The sequence below is a fragment of the Cebidichthys violaceus genome, unplaced genomic scaffold (genome assembly GCF_023349555.1).
Source record: "Cebidichthys violaceus isolate CVI_PGR_0920_01 unplaced genomic scaffold, fCebVio1.0.p SCAF_8, whole genome shotgun sequence".
Classification (NCBI taxonomy): Eukaryota; Metazoa; Chordata; class Actinopteri; order Perciformes; family Stichaeidae; genus Cebidichthys; species Cebidichthys violaceus.
This window is the reverse complement of record NW_027176964.1, coordinates 9,245,492-9,257,938: the sequence shown is the minus strand read 5'-3', so window position 1 is coordinate 9,257,938 and position 12,447 is coordinate 9,245,492. Positions and strand designations below refer to the sequence as shown.

Sequence of the window (12,447 nt, the reverse complement as noted above, 5' to 3'; positions counted from 1 at the left end):
AAAGCTCATACTTGCAAATTGTCTCCGTTTTCATTCATATCCTTGGGAATAGCTCTCGGGACTGCTGCTTACATTTGTTATCCAAACCACAGTCCCTGTCATCTCAAGACATCTCATAACCATGAAATATCCCCTAACCAGCAAAACATTAGGGAATAAAATTAAATTCCCATAAGTGCACGGTATAACATACTGAAATCAAAAGCGTCAACAGCGCCCTTCTTCTATTTGGGTTTAGATACATGATGCACTGACAGAGTCAGAGAAGAGACATCACACAACACAGAGGTGCCTGTTTAGTGACCACCTTTAGGGTGAATGTCACTGGTTTCTATGAGAGTTATGTAAAGTAACCAACTACCAGGCTGAAAAAAAAAGCGACGGAATGAAAGAGCAGAAAAGAGAGCAAACACAATTAGCTTTATTGGTATTTACTGCATTGCGGTTCCCAACTAAAGGAGAAAAAAAAGAAAAAGAAAAAATGCAATCAGTAGCCAAGTAGCAACATGAGTAGCGGTTCACATTCTGGTGGGCTCTCTAGTCCACCGCACAGGAAGATCCTTGATACTTTGGCACCATGGTTGTTTATGGTGTTTTCTCCCAAAAAAAACAAGGCATCAATTACGTTTCAGATGACTGGACTTTTTGCCGTCGGGTATCTTGATAATTATGTTTTTACAAGTAACAATTTCCATTCCTAATTGCGACACATGAACATACAGTAGAAAGGGAGGGCCTGCTAGTTGCGAGGAGAAGGCTTAACGTTTCTATTTTCACAAAGTGCATTTTTCATCATGTTAATGTGAGAAAAAATCCTCAACAACCTTAGATGTAGTGTTACACATGCAGTCTTTCAGGTATGTCTGCTTTTGTCCCATCCAAATGACCAAAAAAGGCCACAATTACCTGAATGGACACTTTGTTCACAACATAGTGTCATCAAAGAATAACCATGTTTATATGCATAGCAAGGTTTAAGCTAGCTAAAAAGGCTTTGGCCCTTTATTTACGCACTAACGTGACTACCAGAATGCAGTGTTGTGGTGGAGGCCTTGAGGTTAAGGAAGCAAGCTTGTGCCTGGAAAGTTGCCAGTCCAAACCCTGGACCATCTGGGAAAATCTGGGTGGGTTAAGGGAATAAGGAAGTGTCTCTCCTCCCTCAGCAACACTATCAGGCTGTGTTTTATGTTTAACCACACAAAGAGACAGATGTAGGCTTCAAGGTGTTGAGTTTAATCAGACCATAATGACCTCAAACAGCGGTCAGCACATGGCTAGGACAGTATAATTCAAATTTTTCATCTGTAATATAGACAGCAAGGTAACTGTACAGTCTACTTGGATATAATAACATGCCTGGGTTCCCAAAGATGTAAAGCGGTTTTGGGTAGAGACTCTGTGAAATGCTGATTATCCACAATGAGAGGGTTTCACTGTAAACGATGAAGATTTAGCCGTGTGTAGAGCTGGTTATTTACATACATTTTAATACATAAATTAATAGATGAGTTTCTTATACATAGCTACATAAATTGCATTAATTCACAAGGTATGGGTAGTGATTAGACCTGTTGATGACAGCGAGTCTTGAGTGACGGACAGAAAGCAGTTGTCGCATTTGTGTGACTCAAGGATGATACAAAAACAGGTCTTTTTATTCATGCACCCATTCAAGTTAGAGGGCAATGTTTCAGGTGATGAAAGCTTTAATCAGCCCTACATCCTCTCTTTAGACGAGAAACGTTTTGGCTCTTACATAGAGAATAAAAAAGATCTCTTGCAGCCTGACTACAATTTTTAATGGAACTGCTCATCAATAACTCACTTGTGATTGAGTAAATATATTTTTTTATTATACTAGACTAAAAGTAGAAAAAAAGTATAGTCAGAAATTCTTCTGTCAAGCACTGAGATTATACAATACATGATGCACAAGGTAACAGGTACTGTTAAGTATGAATGTTAAGCTGTGAACACTGTAAATAATTTAACTAATCCATCCATCCATTACCCATTATCCTATTCAGGGTCGAGAGGCAATTGAACTAATGCCGTCCTTAATTCTTTTCATATATACTTCAGTTCTTTTGGTTTGGAAAGATAAAAGCTGGTGATTATAAGTCAAATTAAAGAAAAGCTGCATCATGGACAGATGTGTGGTCATATGAACTGGAAAAAACAAATAAATTCCTAATCAACTAATTAATTACTGAATACAAAAGAATGAATTAATGTGTTTGGATCTGTAAACATGATGTACCCTGAAGATAATAATGTGTTGTAGCTTTTAATCAAATACTAAAACGGTCTGAATAGACTATAAAAACATTCAGCATACAAAACGCCCCCCTAAGCGAATAGCGACAGCCTTCCACTTGGCCTTGAGCGAGAGAGTGTCGCTGATTTACAACATTACTCTTCCCCACTTGGCTTGTTTTCTCTCTCTCTCCTCGCCAATTGTTCTTCGCCATCTATTTAAGGTCTCCCTTTATTCTTTCTAAATCACTTTGCCTCCATCTTTCTCGGCAGTCTTCACTCTGCAGTCTCTGTCAATCAGTCCCCTCCCCGTCTGTTTGTCACCCCTCTTATCCGAATGATGTCAGTGCTAATTAAAGAGAGACTCAGGCCCTCGTATATCACGGGGAAAAGTCCTTGAGATTCCAATTGGGGGGAAGAGAACATTGAATTTCACTCTCCACATTGAGGCTTGTTTACACTGATTAAATCGCTCGCAGATGATCTAAAAAATGAGAGGCCCCTTGTAAATATGGGTGTCGCTTTGGAGTTTGTTTACAACGTTCGTCCATCCTCGTAAACAAATTCGCGAGAATTACAGACGCAAAATGTGGCGACATGTCTCGGAGGATTCAAGTGGTGTTGCACCGCAGAGATGGAGGGGAAAAAAAAGACAAGAGACAGAGGAAGTTCAAGTGAGTTCATCTCGTCTGTGTCTACGTTATGGTGGATCAAGACGCGCACAAGCGAAGAAAAGGAGCCGGCGGACAGAAACTTTGAGAGTCCACGTGTCCATTTGAAGGCTTCCAGTGAACCCGCAACTACCGCGAAAATCATAACACAGATTCGGGTTAACTTCACAGCAGCACTTGCATGATGTTAGAACGCCAGCAAGCTCCCGTTTGAAGGTGAGGAAACAGAAGGCCAGCGTGCATCCAGGCATCAAGTGAGGATGTTGGGAACATGAGGACGCACAGGGGATGGAAGGGGCTATTTAAAACATTAGAGTGCTCACAGAAGAGGAAAAAGACCATGTGGTCAGGGGGTGCTGACGCAATGGTGGTATGTTTTCCTAAGAACACCACATTTAATATAGATGAACCATTATCTAGAAACAAATGGTCAAAAAGAACCTAATCAACAATCCCAGAGAAGGTTTGTGTGATACTGAAACTCCTTAAAGTGGACAGAAGCAATATTACATAATGAGGTGTTCTGATTTATTAGATAACAAACAGGAGGCACAAACTCCTCATCATGTCACGGCACGTTCTCCGTCACAATTTAAATTCACCGCTCAAATCAAATTCAGATTTAATTCATCTAGTGACAGACTGTGATCAGTGTGACGAAGACTTATGGATACGAGCTTTGATATTTTTTAGTATCATAAACATCAGCATATTTGTACTCTTGTCAATCCTCTTTTCTTTTCCTTGTCTTCTCTCTACCGCCCGTGTGAAACAGTCAATCTGAGAAGCAGACCGCGTGCTCTGAAGGAAAGCCCCACATCATTTGGTCTCCCCCTCTCTGTGAACATTTCATCACCTTATAATCAACTGCACATCTGAGAAATTACATCATTTATATAATTATATGATTCCACCAATCCCCAGTCATGGCTTACAGAGGAAAAACAATATACTAAGGACCACTGCTTTGTGTTCACATCCAAATGTGTTGGCCCAGCAATCAATCGGCATGGCGATTGCTCATTTTTACAACTTGCCTTTTTTCCAGAAATGCAGGATTTTGCTTGTGGTGTTGAGGGCTGCAGCGTATTATCAGCAGCAAGGCAAACGCTAAAAGAGGGAAGAGGAGCTGGAAAAGAGGCACATGGGTGGCTGAGGAGAAGAAAGGCTGCACCCCCCCTCCCCCCCCCTCCCCCGCCCTCCATCATTAGCTAATGGACTGCTGAGTAAGTCAGTCAGCTTGAGGGTTAGACACCGTGCCAAAGGCGCACCCAACTCAGAAAGATGGGCTAAGCGTATAGATTGGCCATGAGCGCATTTTGCGTCAGCTCCATTCTGCTAACGGCCTCAAATATTAGATACAAAAAGCACACTGTATGCAAAGGCTTGAGGCTGCGTAGCTAATCCTTTTAGGTAAGGTGACCTCCAGAGGTGGGCTCAGCAGCTGGTGTCAGACTGTATCTCAAGTACAAAATGTAAAACGTTAATTCAATTACACATCACATTGCATGTCAACACAATGATACAATATGGAACTGATCAACGTTAAAACTGTCCTTGAACTTTCACAATGATAACTGGTAAGACGTTATTAGTATTCAGCTATGTTATTGCCTAAAGTAGTTTTCTCAGTAATTCTGACAAACATCTGGTTACTTTATTTCCTCTGGTCTTCCTCACTTAAATCATCTGGGGAGAACTCATTTAAACATTAACAGATTAGTAACGATAAAAAAAAAATCTTGATCTATCTGTAAGGGCATGTAATGTCTTTAACTTAGCTCTTTATTAGCTCTTTATTAATGCTTGTAATCTTTACGTCGAATTGATTTAAGTGTTAAGTGGTCATACATTTTAAGCATACAGTTATGAATACTTAAATGTCCTTCCCGTTTATATTAATTTATTTACAGCTTCTGGAAAACATATTGGTAGACTGTTTATTTTCTACATTGCCCACAATGGCCGTATTAACAGTATGGCAGAAATATCTGGTGGTACACATGGTTTACTGTATATTATCATATTGCATCATATAAAACACAAGGTTGCAGAGATGGGATTGGGAAAGCAAAATAAAAAGTTAGTTTTCACACCGATGATATTCCTATTCTATCTTATTGTGGGATGGAGTAAAGGAATGTAAGCCCCTGCAGTCTGTTGAGGTGCCGCCGTGGTGAATGGAAAGCTTCCAGTCATGCCACTGGCCCTTGTTTCCATTATCTACAGGCCCAGGCTGCTATTATCATTCCTCCATAAGACTGTAATGAGAAGCTGGGGTAAAACCAACAAGCGGATAAGGTAGACCTGCATATAAACTGCTCTAATCTGGACCATGGCGACTATTTTCTCATAAGCAGACTATGAAGCGCTCCTAGTGAATGAATGAGTGAGGGCTTGAAGGTGTGAGTGAACGCATGCTTCTGTGTGTTGCGATTTAAAGTCTACTCATCTTTGGCAAGCAGAAGACATAAAGTTCCCCTCTAGGTCATATGAGCCATATCATTTTTCATGGCCGTGTCAATAAACAGCAGCCTGCGGCCTCTCCGGCACGGTTGAGGGAGAAACTCTAATGCGAATTCAACAGGGCAGCATTCAGAGGGAGAAACCCTGACTTAACATCGGGGGCTACCATTTGCACAGGGGCCCAATAAGAGCGGCCACTTTTACTGGATATTTTTCGCTTAATTGTGTCTACTCAACATAATCCAACCCTGAGCCCCCCCCCAATATCCATAACCATAACCACTTCCCTCCGCCCCACGTTCACGCTCCATCTCAATAAGAACAGGAATGTGTTCAAACAGAATCTATCCTCTTGCTGCCCCACATGACTATCAATGGCTGCCTTTCACGCTTACGCACGCTGCTGGTATTGTCACAGGGTGGGCTGCACATCCAGGCTCCTTGCAGGACTTCTAAAAACCTGATACCTGCACACGGTGTGGTGATGTGTGTGTGTGTGTGTGTACAGTATATATATGTTATGACCCGGGTCCTACCCTATGACGTACTGCAACATATAGCGCAGACTCTGTAGTCTGCAGCGCTCTAAGTGAGAGAGAGAGAGAGAGAGAGAGAGAGAGAGAAAGAGAGAGAGAGAGAGAGAGAGAGAGAGAGAGAGAGAGAGCAACCACAAAATGGTTTGGGATAATATCCCAGTGTAAAACCACACAGTCACAATAATTCCTTTAATAACAACTCTATATAATATTCGGACTCGGCAAAAAAACAGAGCTACTTCTTTGTTCTTGACTTCGCACATAGAGTGCAAGTAATAACAGTAGGTCAAGCAAGGTATTTGCACTTTGTTTGTGCACTTTTTTTTTGCTCTGCAGTAAAATAGTATGGATATGAAAATAACAAAAAAGGTGTTTCAAATTGAGAATTCATCTGGGAGGGGGAGGGACGGGGGGTTTATGGAGGTGTAAGGGTGAAGGCGGCTACGCTGACACAGTAGTTGTGCACTGGAGACTTAACGGTTTTCCTTGACAGGCCACCGTGGCTTTATAAAAACAGACTGCGATTTTAAAAGGGCCATAGGTTCCAGGTAATACATGCCAATAGAACTTGCGTGTTATTCTGTGTGTGGCTACGTGTGTGTGTCTGAGCGCCTACAGTGAATGAGTAAACGTGGGTGCTCATGTTTGCCCTCTAGCCTGCGTGAAGCATCGAGAGCGCAGCACACAGGGAGCCACCAGTGTCCGACTGGGGGCCACCTCCTTTTCCTGCAACAATTCTCTTGGCCCTTTTTTTTTTTTTTTTTTTCTTTCAGCTGGCTGGATCTAGTTTGTATGGCCTAGCTGGAATCCTTTCAATTCCGTCCCATTTGTCCCCGCGCTGGGCTCCCTGCTCCAGGCTTGCCTGTCACCCCATGAATACCAAGCAGGCACACACACATGCGTACATACACACACACGAAACACAAGCTGCGTCTCTCTCTGCATAGCTGTATTAGGTCAGTCTTTAAACCTGGCAACCAACCCTCCTCTGTCTGCACATGCATGCGTGTGTGTGTGTGTGTGTGTGTGTGTGTGTGTGTGTGTACAGTAAGTGTCTACGCATTTGGATGTGTGTGTGTTTAATGGGACCACACCAGTGCTTTGCATGTTGAAGGCCATGAACTACAAATTACTTGATTTGATGTTGCTGCCAACCACTTTCCGAATTGCATGTTTAAATATATTTTTCCACCTTCCAGGCAGACATTTGTTTCGGTTAAGTACAGTAATGTGATTACTTTTTTTCAGTAATGAGTAATGTAAGGGAACTTGAAATTCTGTAATTGCGTTACAGTTAGTAATACCAGGGGCTAGGGGTCTGCTTGTTTGCTTGCCAGAAGTTGGATGGAGGGATGATATCAATTTTGTCTGGACCAGTGTGTAGGTTTTAGGGGGATCCATCAGCAGAAAAGAAACATAATATTCAGAAGTGTGTTTTCCTGAGTGTATAACCACCTGAAACTAAGAACTGTGTCCTCTTCATGTAGCCTGCCATATTGCACCGCCATGTTTCTAGCTCAGATTGGACAAACCAAACACTTGCTCTGGAGAAGGACATTTGCATTTTTATGTTACTTAAAGGCCAACGTAGTTCTGCGAAATGCTTGGAAAGAGGAGGGGTGAGCGGAGGGGTAATCAATAGTCTTTGAGACTAATTGACGAGTTCATTGGAAGACTGCACTGTATAGTAAGTCAAAGAAAAAAGCCAAGTCAAAGTTTAATCATCTAACTACTTGCACATTATAGCTTCTATAGTGTTGTCTTAGAGTTTACGTAAGAACAGATTCAGTATAGACTTATCAACAAGTGGTCCCATTAAAGACTAGGGAACAACTGCACCCTAAATAGGCCTTACCCCCTCAACATTTAAAGTAACTCAAGGTGTTGAAAGGATCCGTATATAAAAATATCTGTAACCCGTCATGGAGAGAGGTGGGGATGAGGATAATGGAGACACAGACTGGGAGAATAAAATTAATAAATAACACAGATCATTCCCACAACTCGGGAAAGTCAAGTCCAGCCACCTACTCAGAACTGCAAAGGGGCCCACTAAAGGTAGTGGAACTATGATGTCCAGAACTCTCCAGCTCGTGCCCAGGGGGAGAGACATGCGTAAGTGCTCTTATAGATTCATTTAAAAACACTGTATGTGCATGCACTGCATCCACAACCAGAGGGAGATGCAATGGGGACTGAATGCAAGTGATACATTTGTTATGGTCCTCTTGATGATGCACATAAATCTCTGCTAATCACCTTCTGCTCCTCGGTGTATGACTCACGTTACCTTACACCCACATGCACGACCCCACCTTACTTAGAGGAAGTAGGGTATTTCTGAAAATGTGAAGATAGAGAACACGGTGTACTGTATTCACAGGAAAAGCTGATTTCAGATGGTATCTCAAATAAAGCAAATGACATGCAAACAGAACTAGTACTCAGTGTACTATATATTACTTGTAAGCAGGGATAAGTGTAAGACGAGGAAACTATTACAAAGTTTGATATTGTCTCTTACAGCCATCTCTAAATTGATTTTTGGTTTATTCAGTATAGTTTGTATAGCTTGCTGCGAACATACGTAAGAATATGAATCCAAAGATACGTTGCTAAACAAAGCAAAACATGAACTCTAGATTTAACTGCACTGTTCAGTTTTAGGAAATGTCTGGCAGTCATCCATGAAACCCTCTTTGTGTTTTGAACATCCAGCTCAAAATCATAACATGAGGCATATGGTAATACTCACAGCATGCAAGTGCACTCAGTCCCCGTTTTAATCACTACTTTTATTATTTTCATCATAGTCAATGAGGAATTCATAATATCCGCCCACAGTCAGAACCTAAACAATAACGGTGACTTTTAGCTGCCTCGCCATTTTGACAAAATTAGTCTTCTCTAGCCTCAGCTTAGCCTGCATTTCTTTGAAGGCGGCTGAACTTTTTTTTTGTATAAATATAATTTTTCTCTGAATAGTTTAAACACTGTGCAAACATCAATACTGTGTGCAGGCTTCTTTGTTGCACTGGTGGAAAAAACTATCTCATAACCCACAAGCAGCCCGCAAAACCTTTCCAATCAATACATTGAATATTGCCAAAGTATATGTAACAAAGAGGTTAAACAAAAAAGGTTTGGAGGCCTTTTTGCACGTGCCATCGAAAGCTGCTGGTCTAGTGCGTAACTTACTGTGGCTGTAATGAGTGGACCATGGAGCTGTGCGTAGAGCAGGGCCTCATTAACGTGCCCCCTGACCCCGAGCAGAGCTAGTTCCAGACTGTGGTGCCCGGCCATGGCGTGGGTTAGCTGCTCCAACAGGCTGGTGTACCGCCTCCAAGGCTGATCCAGCTCGGACACGCTGGCCAAGCAGCCTCGCATCACGTTCAGACAGTAGCCCACGCAGGGCTTGATGAGCGTCAAGCCTCTACAGTGGGAGCAGTACACCATCTTCACCAGGCCCTTCACGCACTCTTTGCTCATGCCGACGTGCTCGGTGGCGTTCATCACTTCCAGGCCCTCCTCCAGGGCCAGGCCCAGTTGTCTCCCGGCTCCCAATGCCCCGGCCAGCTCCTGGGCCATGACGGCTGGATGAGGCCCGAAGGGGTTGACGTCCTGCCTGATCATGCGGAGACAGTCGTCCATTTCGCTGCCCATCATCATGCTGCCTTCCAGCCCTGGATTGATGAGTCGCGTGTAGACGAGCGGGAAGAGGTCATTGAAAAAGTGGTGAATTGACGCCTCGACGGAGACGTTGGCCCCGCGGAGGTAGAGGGAGAGGGAGGAGAAGAGCTGGTTGACGTGGGGGAGGGCTTGGCGGGACACGGAGGAGTAGGTTCCCTCCAACAGAGAACTCAGGTGGCCCTGAGAGAAAGATAGAAGGTACTGGAACATGTCTGCAAGGAGAGCAAAAGAGAAACACAGAGATAAGAGATAGAAAAGACCCGGGCAGATGACATTTTATGTGAGAGGAATACTCTTATATTCATTGATGATGTGAAATGGGTAAGGCATCCGAAATGCAAACGCTTATCCAAACCCTGGATCTGACCCAATTAAAGCTTGGATTGAGTGCATCAGTAAGTTGGGGCTGAAAAAACAGTGTCAAGTTTCCCTATAATGCTGTTGGATATGATTGTGCATGAAGTCATCACCCCAATAAGTATGTCTTAAGAAGACAGTCTCTGCCTGTCTACAGAGGGAGAGAAAGAGAGAAAGAGAGAGAGAGAGAGAGAGAGAGAGAGAGAGAGAGAGAGAAAGAGAGAGAGAGAGAGACAGAAAGACAGACAGACACGCTGGATGGAATAAAAAAAAAATAATAGATCCACACAACAAATAGCTCACGTAAGAAGGATTTTTATTGCTGTGTAACGTTTCAAGGACCAGGCTTTATATTTTATATTTATATGCTACCAGCATACATGCTTGTAAATGCATTATGGGTGTTTAGGATGGCGATAAAGGAAGAGCCTGGTGCTACACAGCAATTACACAGCAATAAAAATTCTTCTTACGGGATCTATTTGGTGCGCGGATGTATTTGTTTTGAACCCTGCTATGAGTCGCCAGCAACTGCAATCAGTTTTCTCTGGCAAACACTGTAAATTCCAGATTTTGCAGCAGTGTTTGACATGCCACCAGTCTACCACACACACACACACACAGCAGTTGAGTCATCCAGTTCTTATGTCATTTCCTGGAGAGCAAATGAAGTTGGATAGCAATCAGTGATGTCAGTGCAGAGGCAGAGATTAGTGCCAATGAAGTGCCACTTCTTGCTAAGCAAGGTACTGTAACAGAGCAGAGAGACAGAACGACAGAGGGTAGAGCAAGGGCGGGGAGGAAAAGAAATGAAATTTGGAAAAGCTGTTTGACTCTCTTCCCTTGCCATTTTCTCTCCCATTTCTAGTCTACTAGAAAATGATGTAACTATTACTTTGATCAGAAATGGAGAAAAAAATGGAATGGATCCCATAGAAACAGTAAAATGGGCGATCTTGATTATTACCAAGGGGCAACATCTCGGTTTGAAAAGTGAAGCCAATGCAGAACTGCCTCAAACCTGTATTTTTTTCTACTGGCCGGCAGGGTGGACTCCTCTGGTTGCAAAAAGAAGTCTGAAGTCTTTGAGAAAATGGCCCAACTTCTCACTCAATTTATTGCCCTCAGTTAACATTTTAAACATGAGTTTATGCTCTCAATCGCTAGTTTCAGGCATTGACTGTATATGAGAAGTGGACGTAGTTACCGTGACATCACCAATAGCTTCTGGACTGCCGTTTTAAAGCCTCGTGTTCAGCACTTTGGCCGTCGCCGTCATGTTTTTTGGCCACTGTCATGTTGTTTTTTGAAGTGACACGGGAGGGTGGAGCTAAGTACAACCCAACGCTGAAGAGAGAAGAGATTTTAAAGTGACCAAAATGTTACGCCTAACTTTCATGATAATTGAAACACATTGAGAAAGGGGTTGAATGGGGTCGAAAAAAAACACGGACATAAAAGTAAAAAAATGCCTTGTTCAGTGTTGGGTTTTACTTAGTTTTGTGTGTGTGTGTGTGTGTGTGTGTGTGTGTCCTCTGTCCTGGACACAACACTCTCCTCTGGGGTGTGATGTCAGCTTAAAAGCATGACAGGACATGAAGGAGCAGTAGCAACTGTACAGAAATTGAGACAGGAGAGTGAGGGTGCCAACACCACCCCACCCCCACAACATACACACACACACACACACACACACACACACACACACACATCCATGAAATTAAAAAACCAAGGATAAACCCACAGTGTCTAACAATCCTCATATGTTGACTGCCAACCACATTTAGTTAAAAATGTAATTTTAAAAAATACACTTGCTTTAAGTTAACACTAACATATTCATTCATAAAAGGACCTTTCGAGTAGTGAATCTATTTTAGCACAGTGATTGTTACCAAATGAGTGTGAGTGTGTGTGTGTGTGTGTGTGTGTGTGTGTGTGTGTGTGTGTGTGTGTGTGTGTGTGTGTGTGTGTGTGTGTGTGTGCGTGTGTACAGCCCCTCCCAGCACACAGACAGAAGGATAACAACAGTCATGTCCTCCTCAACAGCTGCACTAATATGACCGCTGTCTGTGACACACGGGGACTCCCCACCGGCCAGCAAAAGGCCCAACTCATTTGCGATGCACCAGAAAGCTCCATCACCGTGATCAGAGCTGCTCCTGCACACATAGCAATCAAAGTTGCGGCCCATTAGGTGGGCTTTGGAGAGCGTGGCCGCGTGTGACGGAAATAAAGCCGACAGACATGGTAAGTAATGGTCTGTTAGGGATTATTACAGCAAAGTGAAGGGCGACAAGCTGCAGTCTGACTAGCAGTCAGAAGGAGTCACTAGAGACAGACCATGAAGAGCATGAAAATGACAAACAGAAATTTTTTTAATTGCATTTGATTTGTAGAGAAATGATAGTTTCAGTTCCACCTCGGTGTCTCCTCAGCCTGTGGGGCCCCAGAGTGGGTACCAGTGTGAG

General features: G+C 43.0%; 1 protein-coding gene across 2 annotated transcripts in view; it reads right to left on the bottom strand.

Moving 5' to 3' along the window:
- The window catches only part of gpc5c (glypican 5c), a 91,181-nt gene that overhangs the window by 59,146 nt on the left and 19,588 nt on the right, over nucleotides 1-12,447 (bottom strand). For both annotated transcript variants that reach the window (XM_068701494.1, XM_068701496.1), the window contains exon 3: nucleotides 9,128-9,831. In XM_068701494.1, coding sequence (XP_068557595.1) covers nucleotides 9,128-9,831 — 704 coding nt within the window. The remainder of the gene's footprint in view (nucleotides 1-9,127; nucleotides 9,832-12,447) is intronic.